Consider the following 21,499-nt stretch of genomic DNA (forward strand, 5'->3'; position numbering starts at 1 on the left):
AAAACAAAGAAAAAATTACAAGTAGCAAAAAGCTCATTCATTGCATAAAAAGGAATTCAATATCTTTTCTGTATTTGCTGGTGGCAGGGAAAAAGTCTCCATTTTTCAAGAAAGTGAACAATGTTTTTCAAATGAATGCTTGTTCTCGCTTTCATGCCTCGAGAGCTCAGTTGGCTCTGACAATAGATGCTGATTAATGGCATGCAAGAGACAGAGGTTTCCAAATGAACTGTTTCGGATAAGTCGGACTTGTATGAATTCAAATAATGAGCAATAAATTTATATAGGAGAATACTTTGGCTGAGAGGATAGAGCTGATCATCTTTACCAGAAATTCTCACTATTTAGAGTGAGGTGAGATATCGACTAGCATGCAACAGTTTGTCCGATAACATATTGTACACAGAAGACATCATTGATCTCTATCTCTTGGGCTCCTAAGATTAACTACCTAAGACTAGATGCCCAATCAATTGTGGAGAAACTTCAATACGCTGATCATAATCTGCCTGTACTGGAGAGAAATAGAGACTCCTGGAGAGATATTCAAAGCAAAGTTGACCAAACAAAAAAGCTATAGAAAACACTTGTAATGTAGAGTTACTGTATGGGGAGATGCTTATGTTATTTGAGAACTCAATTCATCCTCATGCACTCTATTCAAATATAGAACATGCTCTCAAAAATCAGGGGAATGATAAAACTTACTTATCATAATGACAAGGCGAAGTGAACAGAGAATCCATGGCAAATCCACTTGAACAACAAAATGTCCCATATTCCACAAATGCTTTGCATTTAAACTGGGTACTTCACAACTTGAATCACTTCACAGGTACACAAAAAGAGTATCTGTGCAGCTTCAGCCAAACTGTAGAAAAAAAGTCTGATAGCTGCAGATCAAGCTCAGTTTAAGCTTTGAAAACCTGCTCAAAGTCTCCAAACTTGAAAGCACATGAGTAGTATCCTCTCAGTAGTAATCCAACTGTATCCAGAACCTGCTCAAAGATCTGAAAGACACTGATCACTCGTGCCTGTTGGGAGGCTCCGAAGGCACCTCCTGCCCTGCAGCATGATCGGAGTGAGTTCACACTAGCATTCGCTCACTCCATCTATTCTCTGCAGTTCCTGTTTAATTGTGACTCCTCCTAGCAGATCCCGTTCTCCTCTTACAGCCCGAGACAAAGCCTAGACACCGCCCTGTCTCACCACACCTCACCCCAAACTGTAATAAACTCTTTAGCTCTCATTCACAGCCAGTGCAAAAGCACTCCTCCCAGGACACCAGTGTGGCAGACTACAAACTACCCTATTACATTCATCTTCTCCCACTAGACGTGTTGAGGCAGACTCTGAATGTGTCTGTGTGAGGGAGAGTGTATTTGTTAGGGGGGCTGGGTTTGGGGGAGGGATGCATAGCTTGAGCGCCTTCAGGCAAAGAGTGGGGGATTAGTGGGAAGATCATTGACGAATTAGCTCTCCTCCTTTCCTCATCCGACGGCCCCTGGAAGATACATTTGAATGAAGATGGGGGATGGGGGTGGAAGGTGGTGGGTGCTCTGCCCTTCCAATCACCCAGAGAGTTCTCGAGAGCTCAGAGAAGGAAATTAACTATAATATGTGGGATGATGCTCTGAGCCAAGCTATCCCACTACTACAACAAATAAAATATCTGCACAAAGAGCAGCAAAATATCATTAAGAAATATTTCTGACCAGTGCATTCCTCAGCTGGAATGCAACTTACTGAGTGACACTTTCTGTGAAGCAAATTACATCTTTGAGACTTCTTTCAAGAGAGGTTCCCTCTGCTCCATTACATTTCTGACATTTATCATTGTGCTCATTCAACAGGTAAAGATTATAAAAGCCCACAGATTGGGTTTCACAATTGTAGGTCTGAACACCTTTTGGTGTGGCTGTGGCTTGTAGAAACAGACATGAATATCTCTTAAAGGGATGAGCTAATGCCTCTGAAAGCCAATCCATTACAAACACATTAGGCACCAAAGAGCTAGTTTTCCAGATACAGGCAGTCTAATGTATATATGGTTTCAATAGCTTCATCGGATTATGTGCTTCCAGTGCCCCCAGGGATACACAGTATGAGAGGTCACATATTCTAATACATCATGCCCATCATTGCATAGGCTCTGCACTGTGTCAAAGAGAAGGCACATATGGGAGTACAACATGACACCAAAAGTCCACCCCGATCCCTCCCTCCCAGCCCCACTAATAGACCTCTGGGTGTAGTGGAGTGGCGGCGGCTGCTGCTGAACTCAGTAACAGGATACACATCTGTTGGTCAATGACTGTGGCTCGATACAATCCTGGGGGCTTTCTGTAGCTTTTGAGCTGCAGCCTTATGAGAGATAATGGAATACGCCTTTGAAATGTCAAAGTTGCACTGTTTAATATAACTCACCATTGCTGTCATTTTTTCTCTGTAATCCCACACTTATTTTTGACTCATGGGCAATGTAAGATGCTGGAAGGAAAATAAGAAATTCCCCACAAGCATGCACATTTCCTTTGAAATAATCTGTCTAGTGGGGCAATTGCTCTAGGAAATAATCCATGCTGCTTTTTCTTAGAAAAAAAATGTGACAACAATAAGCATTAGAAAAGAAGTCCCCCCACCCACGTGCACCACACACACATTATGAAAGTGTGCATAACCTACGATTGCAAACTTGATGTTGTCATTTGTTTCGGAGTCTGTTAAAGTTGGAAAATGATTCAATGGCATGTTATATTATTTCCCGGTTTGAATTACTGAACAAATTGTACAGAGTACCGAGTTAATTAATGAGCTGTACCTCAGAAACATCTCTATAAAGAGACACGAGAAGTGCAAGTGGAATTGTTCCATTTGAATTATTGCATTCAAGTGTACCCAAAGGAAATGCGCAGAGGGGAAATTGAATGAAGAAGAGGCAGTGAGAATACAAAATGTGACATGTGATCAAAGATTGGGATGATGCAACTTGAAAGGTAAATCACTATACGGCAGACAAGGAGAATGCAACATTCAATTTGCAAACACAAAAATTTGCATAATTCCATGATTGATAAAGTCACATCTGTGGAAATCTTACTGAGGTAAGATTTCAATTCATAAATGGGCCATTCTACAGAATTGGTGCAAACTGCTGTCCCACAACCAAAAAAAAAAACAAAAAAAAAACACACACACTTAAAAAGCATTTATGTATTCAAATTTTCAATGTTTACTAAGATCCTTCTATTATCTATTGAATCCCACAATAATATTTAAAATATCAGTAAGCTTAATATATATAAAATCATAATTTATTGGGTACTTTCAATTGGAAGCTGGCTTTTTCCGAACCCTAACCCCTAAATTTCAACTTGTGAAAATGATATTGAAATAATTTTAGCAATTTTTTTCCATAGTTGTTTTTAAAAAAACATGTGCTGATTAGCATCTTTGAGCTAGGCTCAAAAGTATCTAAAATTGTCACTACCAGAACAGTCACAACCGAAACATGTGGTAAAGTTATGGTTGTGACATCATTGTTTTTTTGGTGTTATTTGATCAAATTTTGTGTTTGTGTGTGTACAACTGCTCAGAACTGTGCAAGCTACCCATGTGCTGATTAGCATCTTTGAGCTAAGCTCAAAAGTATCTAAAACTGTCACTACCGAAAGAGTAACAACCGAAACATGTGGTGAAGTTTTGGTTGTGACATCGGTTTTTGGGTGTTATTTGATCAAATTTAGTGTTTGTGTGTGTACAACTGCTCAGAACTGTGCAAGCTACCCATGTGCTGATTAGCATCTTTGAGCTAAGCTCAAAAGTATCTAAAACTGTCACTACCGAAACAGTCATGACCAAAACATGTCATCATTGTTTGGTAGTGACAAAAGGAAACACATAATCATTTATTTGGGGGAAATAAACAAATTTTAGTACAATTATGCAAATCATTAGTATTTTAGTATGTTTTAGTAGTGTTTTAGTTTGTGAGTTAAAATTCTGTAATGTGATGTGGTGGTTACCAACACATTACTGTCACTACCGAAAATGTGCAGTCACGACCGAAACATGGGATGTTTTGTCAAAAATAAAGTATATTGAATTATCAACTAAGTTATTATTGTAGTGTTTGGTTCAATGTATATTCAGACTAATGAATCCCTAACTTTGAAATCAGTATGATAAACTTTATGCCTTTAACAAGGAAGGATTGGATTCAAAATACAACAAATCTCATAAATTACACTTGAAATATTGTTAATTTTTAAAAAATAGCAAAAAAATATATTTACAAGGTAGATGTTAACAAAATCTTAATAGGTCAATGTAACCCTTCTTATTAAATAATTTATTATTGTGTTTCGATAGTGACAATTTTAGGTAGTATATTCCAAAACTCTCTGAAAATATTCTCTGAAAATACAATATGAGAATTAACTGCACAATTACTAGAATTATTTCCATTGAAATTGTAATAAATTAATGATTTATGACATTTACATTAACACACTTATTTGTTTGGTGCAACTGTACCATATTTTTATGTAGTCTGCACATACATACTAAAAAAAGTGTTGTATATTGCTGTTTCATGCATTAGTAAAAAACAAGACACTTCATCTTCACACTGGCCTTCTTAGAAGTATGAAAAACAAAACTGTTCATCAAATTTTGTATAAATTGTTTATAGAAAGTGAGCTACGTGACATTAGAATGCTCCCATCATGCTATAATCACTGAAGCTGCCACTGCAAACTCAAGTGAAATATAAACCATTTATTTGTCTATCTATATCTGTGGATGAGACTGCTGAAAACTCATTAGGTGTTTATTGCTATTGACAGGTCTATAGAGTAACTTAAACACCTCTTATTTGCATTCATGAGTCTGCAGTTGGCTACAAAACTAAACCGAAGCAACAACAACAAATGTTGTAAATAAACAATTTTGATGCAACCTCATTTAAGTAGACCTAAATGAAATGCTGCAATCGTCAGTTTCATGTTTGTTAAACACAGCATCCGTAATCATAATCTTGATTATTCGATTAAGTGTGCAGTCCTTTACAGTTGTACTAAGGGTTTTATGTTAGTATCATCACACCTCACTCTTCCTCATGAGTTCAGCAGCATTCATCAGTTAGCCAAATAAAGAATTCACCCAAAATACATTCAATAGGAATTTATAACCATAAGAGCTCTGGAGTGTCCAACAAACCTTTTGATCCGAGGCTATGCTAACGAACCTGTCAGTCGCTGTGATTCAGAGGCTAGTGAATGAACTCTGCCTTGAGTTAGCATGACAAGCAACAGTTGCAAATGAAGTGATTTACATAAGAAACAGGCGCTCAGACCGTTAGCATCACGTCAGGCCTTGCCGTATCACAAATAGTGACTACCATTGCATTGCATTCTCTTCATTATAGCACCATGGTTCCTGTTTTCACTGAAAAGAAGGTGCTGAAAGGAAATGTTTAGAGGGAAATGGGCTTTGAGATGTTCCAACTCTTAACTGCTGACCATATTTTGCCATTATTTCAGCATTCAATACCAGGAGGCCTAATGTATTTGCTCTTCTTTGCACCACTTGCCCTTGTCTGTCCTACAAGTGCCTTTTGCTATGAGTGGATGAAAATTGACTTAATAACAGAACATGTGAGATACTGAGTGGGGAGCTGATTGCTAATGCGGTGCCATTGCTTTGCTGCAAAGTCATTTATGGTAGAATTAAATGAAAGGGAATGAGGAGATTTGTCATTAAGAGTTTGACAGGATATAAATCAGAATCCAGTGAATTCGGATGGTGAGGCGCATTGCCACAAATTCAGATTATGAAATATTTAACTGGCTAATTATAGTAACTAAGCAAAATTATGATTCTATGCACAGTAGAGAAAAAAAAGTAGCCTCAGTTCCAGAAGCTGTGAAAAAGACATTGTTAGCATGAGAATTTCTGGATTTGAACATGGCTCAAAATTCCTGTCCAAAGAAAGGTAATAATGTTTGTATTTATTAACTAACTACATTATTTTATAACCATATATATTATTTTATAAATACATCAAAACACTGATTCAGATACTGATGCATTATTTAGCATTGCAATGTGATTTGCCTGGCTTGGAACTCATGAATCACAGAACATGTAATAAGATGTCTGACATAAGTGTATTCATACCTGCTCACAAATACACACACAGACTCACACACAAGTATTTTTGCTAACTGCATTGATTGTACTTTAGAAGACTGTTTAATGAGCCTGAAAACAAAAACAATAGGGAAAAGCCCATTCCACTGGGAATTCTAATGAGTGTATTGACTGAGAAGGTGTCTGGGTATGTTGATAAATGATCATAAGTATAAAGCACATTGCTTTCACCTTGATAAACAATACAGTCTGTAGCATCTTCAGTGCTCAGACTAGACACTAAATATCTGTGAGCGGTTTGAAACCATTTCAAAGGACCTTTCAATGGTCTTTTATTAACATTCGATTATTGTTGTTTGAAATATGTGGATTCCTCATTTCATTTTTTTTTTAGTCAATTTAGAATATGATTTCTATTGCTTAAAAGGGTTTGTATGCAACCTGCCTGCACAGAATCATTGCCCACAGAAAGTTCTGCATAATTTAAACACCAGTCATTCACAAAGTTGTACGTATCCACCAACCATTTAACATATATCTTGGCTAATTTGCGTTCAGCTACTAGTAAGAGCGCAGTATTCTCAGCACAGTTTAACGCATTTCCATTTGCATTTTTACATTCTGTAGATCTTCCTCCACAATCAACAGAGAAAATGTGAAAAACTATACACAGATTAGGGGCTTTGGTTAAAGAATGTAATTTAGCGAAAAAGCATGCAGAAATGCTAACCTGCAGTAAAAAAAAGAAAAAAAAAAAAAACTATATTAGATTTCACAGAACAATATTTTTACAAATATAAAAAGAATGATTTACCACATAATTCACAGCAAAACCCATTATATATTTAATAAGAAAATAGATGCGGTTTCACAGTCAAATATTGTTAAAATAATGTTTGTGTAAGTATGAGTCACCTTATAAATTATGTTGAAAAATGTAAAATGTTTCTCCGTGATGCATCACATTTGATTATGATTTATTCACACATGTTTCTTAGACTTTTGGTTCGGTTACCTGTTATGGTGCTTATTGGCATATTTTAAGGTACAAAGCTTTTAGTAAGAAAAGATTTTAGTAGTACAGGTAGGTTTGTATATTAACATTATATCAGTTATATCAGAAATATATGGGTAGTTTATGCATAACGTCTTTTTTAATCAAGGAATTTAGGCTTAAATTTGTATGTATAAGGTAAACTGTGTATTTTACTCCTATGACTGGTGTTTTTCACCATTTTAGTCAACTTTTTGCCTTCACTAAGTCATTTCAAATTGTCCTGTGGTGTAACAATTGTATTTTTAAAAGTACAAATATTCCGTGTAATTTCAATTATTATAAGCTTATAAATCAAACATCAAATAATCAGAAAAATTCTGTTTAAAGTCGCAGTGAAATGGAAATAATGACAGATCCTTCCTTTAGACTAAAAGACTAAATGCCAATCAAGATCAATAAGATGCATTAGAAAACAAGTACGCTGAATATTCCTTTCAAGTCGACTTGAAAGCTTTAGTTGGAATATAGCACGTCACCCAGCAGGGATTTATGAACACTTTACATGAACTGTACTGCCTGAAGCATTGTCATTATGTTTTCATTAGACATGACTGGTACATCACATGGTAAAAGTATGTTGCCAAGCTCATATTCTTGAAATCCTTGTTACATTTCAGTCAATAAAAACAAAGCCAAAGCCAGTTTCTGTAATGTTGAAGTGTTTGTGGTTACCATTGTGCTGAAGAGTAGATACATGAAGGTAAACACTACATTGACTCTGTAAGCAATGACTGCACTAATGCCAGTGACAAGTAATATCTTACTTGTTCATTAAATATACATGCTAAATAAGTTACATTTAGCATGTGCTATGATAGGTGTGGATTTGAATTGAAATAGATAAGATTAATTTGTTCCAGAGCTACAACTCTGGTTGTTGGAGCGACTTAATTTCTTTGAGTAATCAACTTAAAAATTTGTGTTTATGCTATAAATTCTTAAATTCCTCTAACTCAATGTAGCTTGTTGGTTGAATGTAAATTCCAACCTGGTCTCATGGAAAGACGTACTTGTGTACGTACACGTTTTTCTAATGAGACTGGGCTCGTAAATTCACTCAAACTGTTGCATTTATTTATTTTTGTACAGTCAGAGTGTATCAAGTCAATGTAACAACCAGCTTGAGGAACAAATAAAGCTAGAAGTGACAATCCTGCAATATCTACAGATGTTCTATCTGTGAGACCATTGATCGCAGCAGATTAAGACCCACCTAAGTGTGCCGTACAAGACCACTATTCATTAACGTCTGCACCGAGAGCAATATTTCAGTTTTCATTCAAGAAATGCTAGTCGTGGTCTTTCATTGGAATGACTCCACTAAGCTGGCAAGGATTTAAAGATGAACACCCTCCCCGTCCCTGAAAAACCGCTTATCGACAATAGTAAATACAATAAACCGTAAAACCTTAAGCCTTGAATATTGCTGATGAATTTGAAAATTGTGATCTTGACCTGTCAGCTGTTGCAATCCGCAGGGGACACTGCTCCTTATACGCTAAGATTGCACTTATTCAAATGCAATAGTGATTTATGGCAAATTCGAAGTTTAATATAGTGCTATAGGTCACAGCTAAATCAGAGCCGGACAAAACAACAGAATATTACAGGCACTATTACTGCTTGTGTTATAAAACAGAGATTTTTACTGCACAAGACCATATTCATTGTCTTGTCTCAAAGCAAAATAACTACATGCTCATGTGACAAGTTCATTCAAATCATTACTGATTAGCCACTGGATACGAACATTGGCGTGACATGCATGAGATGCTCAGGAAATTGATGTGACATGTCTTGTGCATCAACTGCACCACTCAAGCTGTCATCAAACTCTTTCATGCATGACTGTCACCAAAGTGCCTCCATATTTCCGTGTGTCCGCAGGCACAATGGAAAAGTTTAATGAATACGTAAGGATCATCCTCAGGTCCAACAGATGCATGTCTTTTGGCATTGCAAAGCTCTTTAGGATCACTTTAATAATCACTGAGTAGTAACTGTTTCATATGATTAGGAAGAACCTTTGGTGACATTTCAAAACGTGCACTGACCCCACTGACACAAGTAGGAGTTGATTTTCATACTTAGATTATTGTGAATAAATGGCTTTCATTTTGGTTTGTTCTTCACACAAAGATATTGTATGATTTCAGAAGACTATATATAACGCATGAACCAAGTGGACAATTTGATACTTTTATGATGCTTCTGCATGTTTTTTGAAGCTTGAAAGTTCCAGTCGAAGGTTCACTCAAAAAAAAAAAAAAAAAAAAAAAATATTTAGCCTGTTTTTTTTTTAAATATTCACGCATTTCAATTAATAGTAAAATTCCATTTATTTTGTGTGTTAAATTTTTTGTAACAGCATGGAAAAAAACAACAAACAGTTTATATTTTTTTTTTCTTTTGTGTTCCATAGAGGACAAAATACAGATTTGTAAAATAAAATAAATAAAATAAAATAAAATAAAATAAAATAAATATAAAATAAAATAAAATAAAATAAAATAAAATAAAAAAAAAATAAAATAAAATAATAAAATAAAATAAAAAATAAAATAAAATAAATCAGTAACTAACCATTAAAAATGTTTAACAGCATTCATTAAATTAATTTAATGTTAATTTCTACTTATACTAACACATTTTCAACCAAGTTGTATAAATTTATATATAATCCCTACATTAATAAATGTTGTAAAATTGTTGTAATATTTCATACAAATTTCAGTTTTACATTATAATTTTCCACTCTCTCTTTGAGGCTTGTGCTACTGCACCTTTAAAACCTCTTTATGTAAATTATCTATGATTGGCCAATTGCTTTGCATGTGAAATGAATGATAACACCCCTGCCAAGCTGTTGTATACTGAACAGAGATATATGATATAATGTGGGTGAGCTTTACATTGCGAACACGAGAAAGAGCAAAAAAAAATCCTGTTTTCATATGTCCTTTTTAATTACAGTATTTATTATACATTTTAAATACATTAGTAGCCTATGAAGTGAGGTAATGAAACTCTATACTTAATTTGTATAACACTGTGAAATTACACATTAATATTGTTATTGCTTTTTTAATGATAATGTGATTCAGGTTGCACTGAATAGTCCCATAAAATGGCTCTAATGAAGCGTGCTTTATGAGAAAGAGTGCAGTCCATCACGACAGCAGTGCAGTTCATTATGAATGTTCAACAGGTGTTTACTATTTTTCGACACAGCACAATCAGATGATAGACATCAGTATTGATGGGATATCTATACCCTGGAGCTTAAGCGGTCATGTCAATAGATTGTTACCTGCTGACACTTCCCCAGAGAGAACAGAACTGTAGATGCAGCCTCGAATTTGACAGGGACCATCAATATCACAGTGACTGAGAACTCATACCACAGCTTCAACGGCCGCACATTTAGACCATTATCACTGACCTCCATATATGACAGTTTTACTTAGCTAAACAAAACTCACACAGTACAACTCACACAGAGTGCACTTTGACAGATTTTGATTCTCCATTGTTTAGACTTAACAGTGATGGTGCGTGACTGTATCTGTCTACCATTTTGCTAAACAACAATGACTCGCTATTTCCATTTTACTGTTTCCCATGTTTGGTCTCATTAAAAATCAGAGGCGGAATTGTCTGTATGCATGGCATGTTCTTAAAGGGGACCTATTATTCCCCTTTTCACAAGATGTAATATAAGTCTCTGGTGTCCCCAAAATGTGTCTGAGATGTTTCAGCTCAAAATACCCAACAGATCATTTATTATAGCTTGTAAAATGCCCCTATTTGGGTGTAAGCAAAAACATGCCGTTTTTCCAAAGAGGGCGGAGCTCAACTCACTTCGGTTGCTCAACAACAACAAAGCTGGAGAATCTCATGCAGCCAAAATGAGGATTGTCAGTAATGGTGTTCAGCCTTACATTGTTCAAACTGGAGTCGGACACTGAACACTCAGGAAGAAGTTACAACTTTTAAAATGAAACTGGATGTTTCTGAATGGTTGGTGGATAAATTTATGTAGTTGCTGTGGAGTTTATTCAACTCATCGACTAGCATGTGCCGTCATGTTAATCTTTTGTGCAAAACCCATATGGACGCCCACTAGACATAGCATAGCTGTTTGCCAAACAGAGCCATACACACCAGGCTAACATTTATCATTGCTATAAAATGCTGCGAATGGTGTAATATTTTTTCCAAAATATCGCTCGGACAGAAACGCTCCTTTTTTCAGTAATCGAGCTTGCCAGGGTCAACTTGCAGGCTATCCAAGCTAACAGGACTGTGCTCATCTGTGCAGACAACGACAGAACAGTTAGCATGCTTTGCTCAAACTTTTTCCATAGCCTTAGAACTGGTACAACGTTGTCGCTTGTGAAAACAAAATGATGGTGCAGTGGGTGGAAACGTACAGATTAAGGGGCGGTAATATTATAATAAGATCCCCTTCATATGTCACAAGGGGCACAAAATCTGAGCGGCTCGTTTTTTCACACGTTTGCAGAGAAAGGCTTGCCAAAACAAAGTTACTGAGTTGTTCTTTTTCACGTTTTCTGGGTTGATATATGCACCAGGGACCTGATTATAGCACTTAAACACAGAAAAAGTCAGATTTTCATGATCTGTCCCCTTTAAGACCTTCCGCAATAACATAAGCCAGCTGGAAAACTTCCGGTGACATGTCACTTGCTGGTGTGTCGGTATCTTCAATGTCCTGAGGTAGCTTTAACAGCATCAATTGTTTAATACTTAGTTTATAATCAGAATATAGTCACTTAAATAGTCAGGCCCAGCATTAGTTTAGTTATTCAAATGTAAGACACATAAAAATACGCATCCATCAGTGTTCCTCCTCAGCAAAATTAAAAAATTCTTATAACTACACACACACATTTTCAAGCTGTGGTTTTATGTGATTCTTGGCCGAAATAAGCTGCAATTTGGACAAGACTTTATGCCATAAGTCAAAAGTCTAATTAGCGGCCAACATAAAGAGAATCACAGCTAGTTCAGGACACAATACCACCAGCTAGAGTCATGTATCAGGTCAGGTAGGCCTTTTAAGGACATGTGAAACCACTAAAGTCATTTTCAAAGGGAATGTTTATGAAAGCGTTGAAAATGAGGGCATGCTAATAGGTCAGAACATATTCAACCTGTTGCACAACGCTTTCAACTCAGAGATGTCATGCTTCAGATTGGACCGATAAAAGGAAACAATGCCTAGTCAATGGTTAGCAATGATTTCTTGATCTCTCTTGCGAGAGCTGGCAGATAAAAGGAAACAAGCCATTTCTATTAAATATTCAAGAAACTCTCACAAGCCGAGCGTATGATTTATTGATTGAAAAAGCGGAACAATAGAGAGCAACTTTTTTAAAAGCTCCTTGGAGTGAAGGCAACTTTTTTTTAATGTGTAAGAAGAGCTACCAGGACCTCTCTAAAGCCATTTGAACGCTTAGCTCGGTTATATTGGGTTAACACCATTCACAAGACGCTAATGGACTGCCCTGGGAACTTTCCTCAAAGCTAGCACCAAGGTTAGCCTTCTTTCAAAACAATCCTTCAGGGGAGATATTAAATGCACCTAGAGACTGGAGAAATAGGCTGAGAGGGGGAAAAAGCTGAAACAGCAATTTGTTTTTTAAATCAAGCAGAGGCTTGGGAATACGGGACGTTCAGGATCACCATACCACAAGCGCCTTTACAAAGTGGGTGTTTTATGCTATGTTGGGCTTTTGCTCCTTAATAGGCCACAGTAGAGAAGTCGTTTGTGCTGCCGCTCTGCAGTCCATTGCATTTTGGCCTATCTATGCATTTACACAAGCTACATAGGCGGTTGTAAAGGCCAGTGTCCATGTGCGGTTAAGGTCGTGGTACCCCACCAGCATACACAAGCTTTGTTTGATCTAATTTATGTACTCTAGCCTACAGCGATATTTCCAACCTCTGTCCCCGGTGGCATGATAATAAAGCCGGTAAAACTAAATAGTGTATTTGTTGTTCAGTATTTACATAAAATGGTGCCTTTATAGTAAAGATTAAAGATATTAAGTATTTTTTAGTCTGTGAATGGTAATTATTTTTCTTAATATATTCAAAAATGTAATCACATTTACAGTCAAACCAAAATTTATTCAGAAACCTTTAACATTTCATTCATTATTACAGTTTATTCACTATAGTTTAAAAAAAAAATTGTAATAAAATATGACAAGATCTCAGAGTTAAACTGTGTCAGAAAAAAAGAATCTTAATTATGTCAGATAACACTTGGTCAGGTCAAAGTGTCTGAATAATTTTTGGTTCCAAATTTTTATCAGTTTTACTGGTAGTCCACTGTATGAAGAATGTTTGGGTATAATATGTCACAGTTTACTTTATTTTGCTATTCTCACTTACATAAATGAACTATAGTGTCCTGCACCCACTTGTAAAAATATATCAAAAATGCCTGAAAAATTTTTGGTTTGACTCTATAATCATTTTTATTATGATAAAAAAAAAAAAAAAAAAAAAAAATTATATTATATATATATATATATATATATATATATATATATATATATATATATATATATAATTGGTGCAAAACACACAAAACAGTGTTTTATAAAAAAATATATATATATATAAATAATAAAACATATATTATATATATATATATATATATATTATATATATATATATATATATAATATTTATATGTTTTATTATTTATATATATATATTTTTTTATAAAACACTGTTTTGTGTGTTTTGCACCAATTATAATTTAGTTCTACATGGTGATTTACTCCTTTCTCTAAGCCTTTTAATTGACTTAAACATAGATATTAATATGTAGATACTGCATTAACAACTTGTTCTTGTTATCATTATACATCTGCATGCCTGACATATTTAACATGCACATTGTTTTTGCTTAACTAAATACACAATGTTAGCTAACTGAATGATTTGTATTATATTAGAACTGTGCATTTCTGCCTTATGAAGATTACTTTGACACAGTCACCTCTGATAACAGATTACTCTTAACTATAACATAGAAACATGCATTTTTGTAAGTGCTATACAAATAAATGTGAATTGAATATTGGAAAGGCCTGTGAATTGAGAGATGCGGTCTGAAACAATCCTGTCAAAGGATTTCTACGAGATGTAGTCTGTCATAAACATCAGATTGTTTTGCATACAGTAGATGAGACAAAAGTCAGAACTTAACAGATTATTTAAAAAACACTGCTGTAACAATGACCATTAGAGCACAGTGTGATTGCTTTGCATTTCTAATGAAAGGGGTATTTTAAGAATGATTCATGATTCATTTCATGATTCATGACTGAATGTTTATATAATCATTGATTTCTTTATGTGAGTAACACTAAACCACAGGGCGGTGTAACTACCCCATCTTTTTAGCCCTGTCCCAGTACAGTCACTGTTAAAGTCCCTACAGTGCATAAGTGCAGGTTCACACAGTAAAGTGATATGCCAGGTTCAATCTTGAAGCGGCCGGTCACAAGTGCTCCTAAGTCCGCTGTGGATTGGCTCAGGGTCTTAATGGGTTCAAAACACTTGGTGGAGGTTAACATACTATTTTTGTTTGAATTAACCCTTTCAGACTTTGTCCCATTACAAGATGAGTTGTTTTTCCTGGTTTACTTATGATATGCAATATGAGAGACTATTTGGGATCTTGTGGATCTGTACAGGACAATGTTTTTAAGTGTGCTCTTAGGTAACTGTACAGCTAACCATCCAATTATCGAAACTGTCCCTCTGAAAATGGACTGCTATGTTTGAAGATTTTGTGCTTGCTTTAGCTGAGGTGTTGACTGACAAACAAAAATGGCTGGTAAATTTGCGTAGTGGATCTAATCGAGGTCTTACTGCTGTTAGCAGCCTGGCCTAGAACCAGTAACAAATTAAAATGTTTTGAGGATAAATCACCAGTGGGCTGAATTAAACCACATGGAGGGAGATATCCAGGATTATACAGACAATCAATGATTTTTTGTTAATTTGTGTGCACATGCAGACTGATGTCTTTGAGACTGCATTGTGCCTTGCTGTTTTTCAGCATCTTGCGCCAGGAGTGCTGTGCTTTCAGGATGCCTTGTCAAATTAAATATATACTGGATGGCGTTCGATCAAGCTTTTCTTAGAGGGTTAATTCAACCAAAAATGAAAATTCTGTCATTAATTACTCACTCTCATGTCGTTCCAAACCCTTTGTTCAGCCATGTCATAACAAATTTCAAGGCCCAGAAAGGTAGTAAAGTCATCGTTAAAATAGTCCATGTGACCACAGTGGTTCAACCTTAATGTTATGAAGCGACGAGAATACTTTTTGTGTGCAAAAAACAAAACAAAAATAATTACTTTATTCAACAATATCTTCACTTCCTTGTCAGTCTCCTACGTTGATGTTGTAAACACAGTGCAGCGCTTCCGGGTTCAACGTCAGAATGCCGGATCAAAAATATCATAATTTGTGTTCTGGAGATCTTCGAAGGTCTTAAGGGTTTGGAACGACATGAGGGTGAGTAATTAATGACAGAACTTTCATTTTTGGGTGAACTAACCCTTTAACTTTCAAAAACAAGATAGTGATTATTAGAAATCCCCTAAATTTACATATAGTACAGGGGGCATGATTAATTACTAAGTTTGAAGACTTATGTGTGATGTCTGTCTCACTCAAACACACACTCTCTCAGTTAGATCTACAGAGATATATGCCAACAGAGATATGTGTATTTATGTATGAATGATTATATACAGGTTTACATGTAACAGTTTAACCTTCAATTACTGTGCTGTATCTTCATGCTGTTGCTTAATAATTATCAGTTTGCATTAAAACAAAACACCAATACAATTGATTTCTCACTGGAGCAGTTTCAGAATTTGTAATTTATATATTTTTTTCTATTTTTGTGAACGTATCACTGCTGTGTTTGATGGTGTTTCCTGCTTGCTAGTATGTCACAATGACCTTTGATATTAACAACAGAACTATTCATAACTGTTAAATTAAGTATTTTATTTAAAGAGAACCTATTATGCCCTTTTACAAAGTCTTGGTTTTGTTTTTGGGGACCAACTAAAATAGATTTCCATGCTTGAATGTTCAAAAAACACCTTATTTTCAACATATTTTAAATTGTTGCAGCACCTCTCTTCCCAGTCTGTCTGTAACACTCTATTTAGTTCCTGTTTCTATAAAGCCCCTCCTTCCAAAAAGTGTAATGTGCTCTGATTGGTCAGCTGGATCAGTGTGTTGTGATTGGTCAACTGCTTTGAGCATGTTTCGGAAATGTCACATCCCTTACCATAACCACGAGTTTCAACATTACTAATGCAACTCAACCAGGCATCATTTAAATGTGGAATATTGTGATGTGTTTGTTCCCAGAAGAAAACTACAATCTACAATCAAGGCGTTTCAGGGAGTTCAGACAAAGTGCTTACTGATATAGAGAATAACTCCCTTTAGAGTGACTTTGTGTTTTGTAACTTGTGTTTTGTGGCTTTTTTCATGTTCAAACAGCAACATTACACACTTAAGAAAGTTGAAAATGTAAAAATGTCCTATTTAATTATTTTACAACATGTAAACAGTCTGAAATTTTAGAGTGTGGTACATTTTGATATTGCATATTAACTTATAAAAGTGTGGCAAGGGGCACTTACAGCTTAAAAAAAGACAAGTTGAAAGAGGGGGGTTCATATCCCTTTAAAAATAAATATTGGTGATCAGTATCAGCTGATCTATTTGTTAAAATATTGGTGATTGTGCACCACTACTTAACTGAAAACCCTGAATAACAGGATGATGAAAGAACACACTATAAGAGAGGTGTGATATGCTAAACCAGGCTTGTAGATGGAGAAAAGATGCATGTCTCAGTTATAAATCACACATACTGTCCCAGGAGACACTAGATTTGCAAATCATCGTGTGGATGGATACATTTCTACAGAACCTGTGATTTTTCAAAACAAAAGATTTAATAAAAAATAGATATTTTTCAAACATCTGACTGCCATTATCTACATCAATTTAACACTTGTGTTCCAGTACTCCAGTCGCAAACCTGTACATCAAATCAACATGACAAAAAAAAAATGTCTTACACAAAGCTAGATTTTATATCCAGAGAGAATAGTGCATGTGTGTGTATGTGTTATGGAGAAGACTATTATTTGTGGTGTCTGAGGTACTAAAATGAAAGTGTGTGAAAGTCTCAGAGCAAACAGAAGCATTCATTTGCACACAGGTATGATTTATATACATATATTAATGTTTATTTGTGCATGTGATATGATTTAAAACCTACAGGTGCCTCATAAGAGTGTATGAGTAACATTAACATCAGTGACAGAAATTAACTTTACAATTAAAATCATGATGAAATGGAAGTAGCATCTTTTGTCAGTGACTTACATTTTTTTTTTTTTTGTTGCAAAAACAGAAAATATTGACAAAATTGTGTCTGAAATGTAAGTTACTTAATATTAACTTCTTGTATAAAACTAGCATCCATTTTACAAACCACTTAGGGTCATGAGGATGCTAGAGTCTATTATATGTCATGAACATAAAAAACAAGAACTCATATGCCTCACATTTTGAATTTTAAGGGGCATTTTTAATTAATTTTGGTGGTATATTTGCCCCAAATCCTGTTAATTTCCGACCCTGATTAGCAACACCACAACGACTCACTCACTGCAACATAAAATGAATTTTCTATACTTAAATATGAATGTTTTTTAAAACTTTTTTTCAATATTGTAGGAAAACTGGTTAAATAAGAGGCTATGGATGTGCCCTGTCTCATCTCAGTCATGCACATTGCCAAACATGTTTCATAGCCAGCAAGATTTGAGTGCCAGTTCGAGATTGCTGATTGGAGTTGTGACCTCATTATGAGTAACAACTGAGATGTGATTGTGTGACTGGCCAAATATGCTGAAGCATATCTGAGTAAATAAACATTCAACAATTTACTGCATTAAACCACTACTAAAGTAGCAAGAGGAATGATTTGCAATCTAAGTAAAAGTGCCCACTTACTTCTGTTAATCTTGTCAATGAAATTACTGATAAAAACTGGCATTACTGAAGGACATATTGACTTTGTCAAATAACACAAAGGTGAGACATAAAAATGGGCATTGTGATAATTAAACTATTAATTAAAACATATGTCAATGGAAATATGATGGAGAAAAAAAAGAAAAGACAAAAGAAAGATCTAGAAGAATAGCACTTATGGAGTACACTACCATTTCAAAGTGCGAGTTTTTGAAAACGATACTGTTATCATCTCCATGTAAACTAAAAAAAAACCTGACAGCGTGTGCAGGACTATTACATGTCCAGTCTATAGGCATGCTCACTTGGAGCGAGTGCTTTGTAAAAGAATGTGTATGTGCGCAGACGTGTAGCCGTTCTTTACAAAGTGACATCTCCAACTACTGGCATGACTTGCATAATACAGCGTTTTTAGTCATTTTCACTGATCCGTGTGAACGGGGATCATTTTCACAAAGCTGTGATCTGTACAAAGAAAAAACATTTCAGTTTTTAGTACATCGCTGTCATGTAAACACACTCTTAATTACACAGACCAAATAATGAGGCTAAACGAGACTCAGGTGAACACAATGGGAAACAAATGGAACATGGGGAACAAAGGAAACAGGAAAACAAGGTGAAACAAACTAAGGGTATGTTTACATGACAACAATGTACTTAAAATGGTTTTTCCTTTGCGTTTTTGAAAAGTTTCGCGTACAGATTACAGAAAATGATCCCCGTTCACACGTGTCCGCGAAAATATCTAAAAACACTGTATTCGCTGTATGATGTCACTGTTTTCGTGTTTTTGTAGTTTACACGATGACGATAACGTAATATTTTCAAAAACTTGCATTTTGAAACCCATTTTCAAAAGTTTGCATTTTCAGGCCTTCAAAACACCAGTCATGTAAATAAAGTTTTCCATTTTTAGTTGAAAATGGTGTCATTTAAATGCCTCCTAAAAGTCCAAAAAAACATAACACACACCTGACAATAATTACTTGAATAAATAAAGCGATTTTAGGGTACATTTATACGACAAAAATGTACTAAACACAGAAAAGTTTTTCCTTTGTGTTTTTTGCATACAGACGACAACATTATCAAAACAAACCCCACTCACACGGATCTGGGAAATGACTAAAAACGCTGTCCACTTTGCAAAGAAAACACTACGCACCTATAGACTGAACACGTAATATGCATGCGCATGACGTCACCGTTTTCACAAATTCACGTTTTTGTAGTTTACATGGAGACGCTAACGGTATCATTTTCAAAAACTTCCACTTTGAAAACTCTTTTCAAAAGTTTGCACCCAAAACGCTGTTGTCATCTAAATGAACGGCTAAAACACATAAAAAGTTTTCCATTTTTAGTTGAAAATGGTGTCATGTAAACTCCCCCTTAGTCTGAGGAAAACGGACTAAAATTAATGGCATGACGAAATATTGACTAAAAAAAAAAAAGATTGCTAAGCCAAGCAAGTGTAAAAATTCAAAAGAAGCCTACTTTTTTTTTTTTTTTTTTTTTTTAAACAAAGTAGCACACTTGCTCACAACATATAAGATGTGTTGGCTCACAGGGATCCAGGTTTGAATTTGGCCTGGATCATGTCTGGATCACATTCCCCCTCTCTCTCCTTTACTTTCCTCACTTTCCTCCACTTTGCCTCTAGACATTCCTCTAAGTAAAGGCTAAAAAAGACCCAAAATACAATGTAAACGAGAAAATGTCTTTCTCCCCATCTCTGCCTGGTATCCTTTCAACATTGACACATTTTTTAGTTCTTTTCCCCGCAAACCTTCAAAAAAAAAAAAAAAAAAAGTTCCTAGCAAATAATTCAGTTTTTCTATCAGTCAGTGCTTCTGAAACTGACAATGCATCCCCTTGTGTCCAACTGGCACGTAAGAGGCTGAGCTCCATTATGTGCTTGTGCATTCTGGTCGCAGCCGAGCAGAGAAGCACTTTGACGAAGAGCTGGGCACAAGGATAAACAGCACAAGCAGTTTTGTCAAAAGGATTTCCTTGCTTGTGGAGCAGTCTATCACATCTCTGTCTCTGTCATGGTGATAAGAGGTGTGAATGGGAGATTAACGGCCTGGCTTTGACAGCTTTACCTTGGTTCTGCCCTCATAGAATAGCTAAAAAGACAGTGAAGCTAAACCCTCGGAAAACACTTCAACTGTCACTGCTTAAAATCCCCCCCTCCTGTGACTGACTGTGAGACAGACGGGACAGGAACGCCACACTCTCATCACCAGACTGAAGCAAAGCAGAAACCTCAATGTTTCATGTATAAAATGAAGCGCTTTACTCTGTGTATGTTCTCATTAAAAGTTTAGGCCAATCTAGGCCTGCAGGGACTTTTACTTGCCCCGCTAAACATTATCACTGTTCTATGGAAGCTTGTTTCCATCATGAAATAAAAAATAAAAAAGGTAATTGCGACTTTATATCTCACAATTCTGACTTGTTTTCTCACAATTCTGAGTTTATATCTCACAATTCTTACTTTTTTCTCAGAATTGCTAGATATAAACTCACAATTGCAAGTTATAAAGTCAGAATTACGTTATAAAAAGTCAGAATTGCAGAATTAAGAGTTATTGTGAGTTATAAAGTCAGAATTCCATGATATAAAGTCAGAATTGTGAGTTATAAAGTCAGAATTGCATGATAAAAAGTCAGAATTGCAGAATTGAGAGTTATTGTGAGTTATAAAGTCAGAATTCCATGATATAGAGTCAGAATTGTGAGTTATAAAGTCAGAATTGCATGATAAAAAGTCAGAATTGCAGAATTGAGAGTTATTGTGAGTTATAAAGTCAGAATTCCATGATATAAAGTCAGAATTGTGAGTTATAAAGTCAGAATTGCATGATAAAAAGTCAGAATTGCAGAATTAAGAGTTATTGTGAGTTATAAAGTCAGAATTCCATGATATAAAGTCAGAATTGTGAGTTAAAAAGTCAGAATTGCAGAATTGAGAGTTATTGTGAGTTATAAATTCAGAATTCCATGATATAAAGTCAGAATTGTGAGTTATAAAGTCAGAATTGCGTGATATAAACTCGTAATTGAGAGAAAAAAAGTAAAATTGCGAGTTTATGGCCCAGTTTCACAGACAGGGTTTAGCCTAAGCCAGGATTAGGCCTTAGTTCAATTAG

At 35.4% G+C, this 21,499-nt stretch overlaps 1 protein-coding gene across 2 annotated transcripts in view; it reads right to left on the minus strand.

The window, feature by feature from the left end:
* The window catches only part of tmem132e (transmembrane protein 132E), a 366,256-nt gene that overhangs the window by 99,082 nt on the left and 245,675 nt on the right, over positions 1 to 21,499 (minus strand). The window contains exon 1 of one of the 2 annotated variants that reach the window (XM_051894026.1): positions 709 to 1,321. The exons of the other annotated variant lie outside the window; for it this stretch is intronic. Coding sequence (XP_051749986.1) covers positions 709 to 778 — 70 coding nt within the window. The 5' untranslated portion in view covers positions 779 to 1,321. Of the gene's footprint in view, positions 1 to 708; positions 1,322 to 21,499 lie in introns of those variants that run through there. 2 annotated transcript variants of the gene reach the window in all.

The sequence above is a fragment of the Ctenopharyngodon idella genome, chromosome 5, assembly GCF_019924925.1.
Source record: "Ctenopharyngodon idella isolate HZGC_01 chromosome 5, HZGC01, whole genome shotgun sequence".
NCBI classification, from domain to species: Eukaryota; Metazoa; Chordata; class Actinopteri; order Cypriniformes; family Xenocyprididae; genus Ctenopharyngodon; species Ctenopharyngodon idella.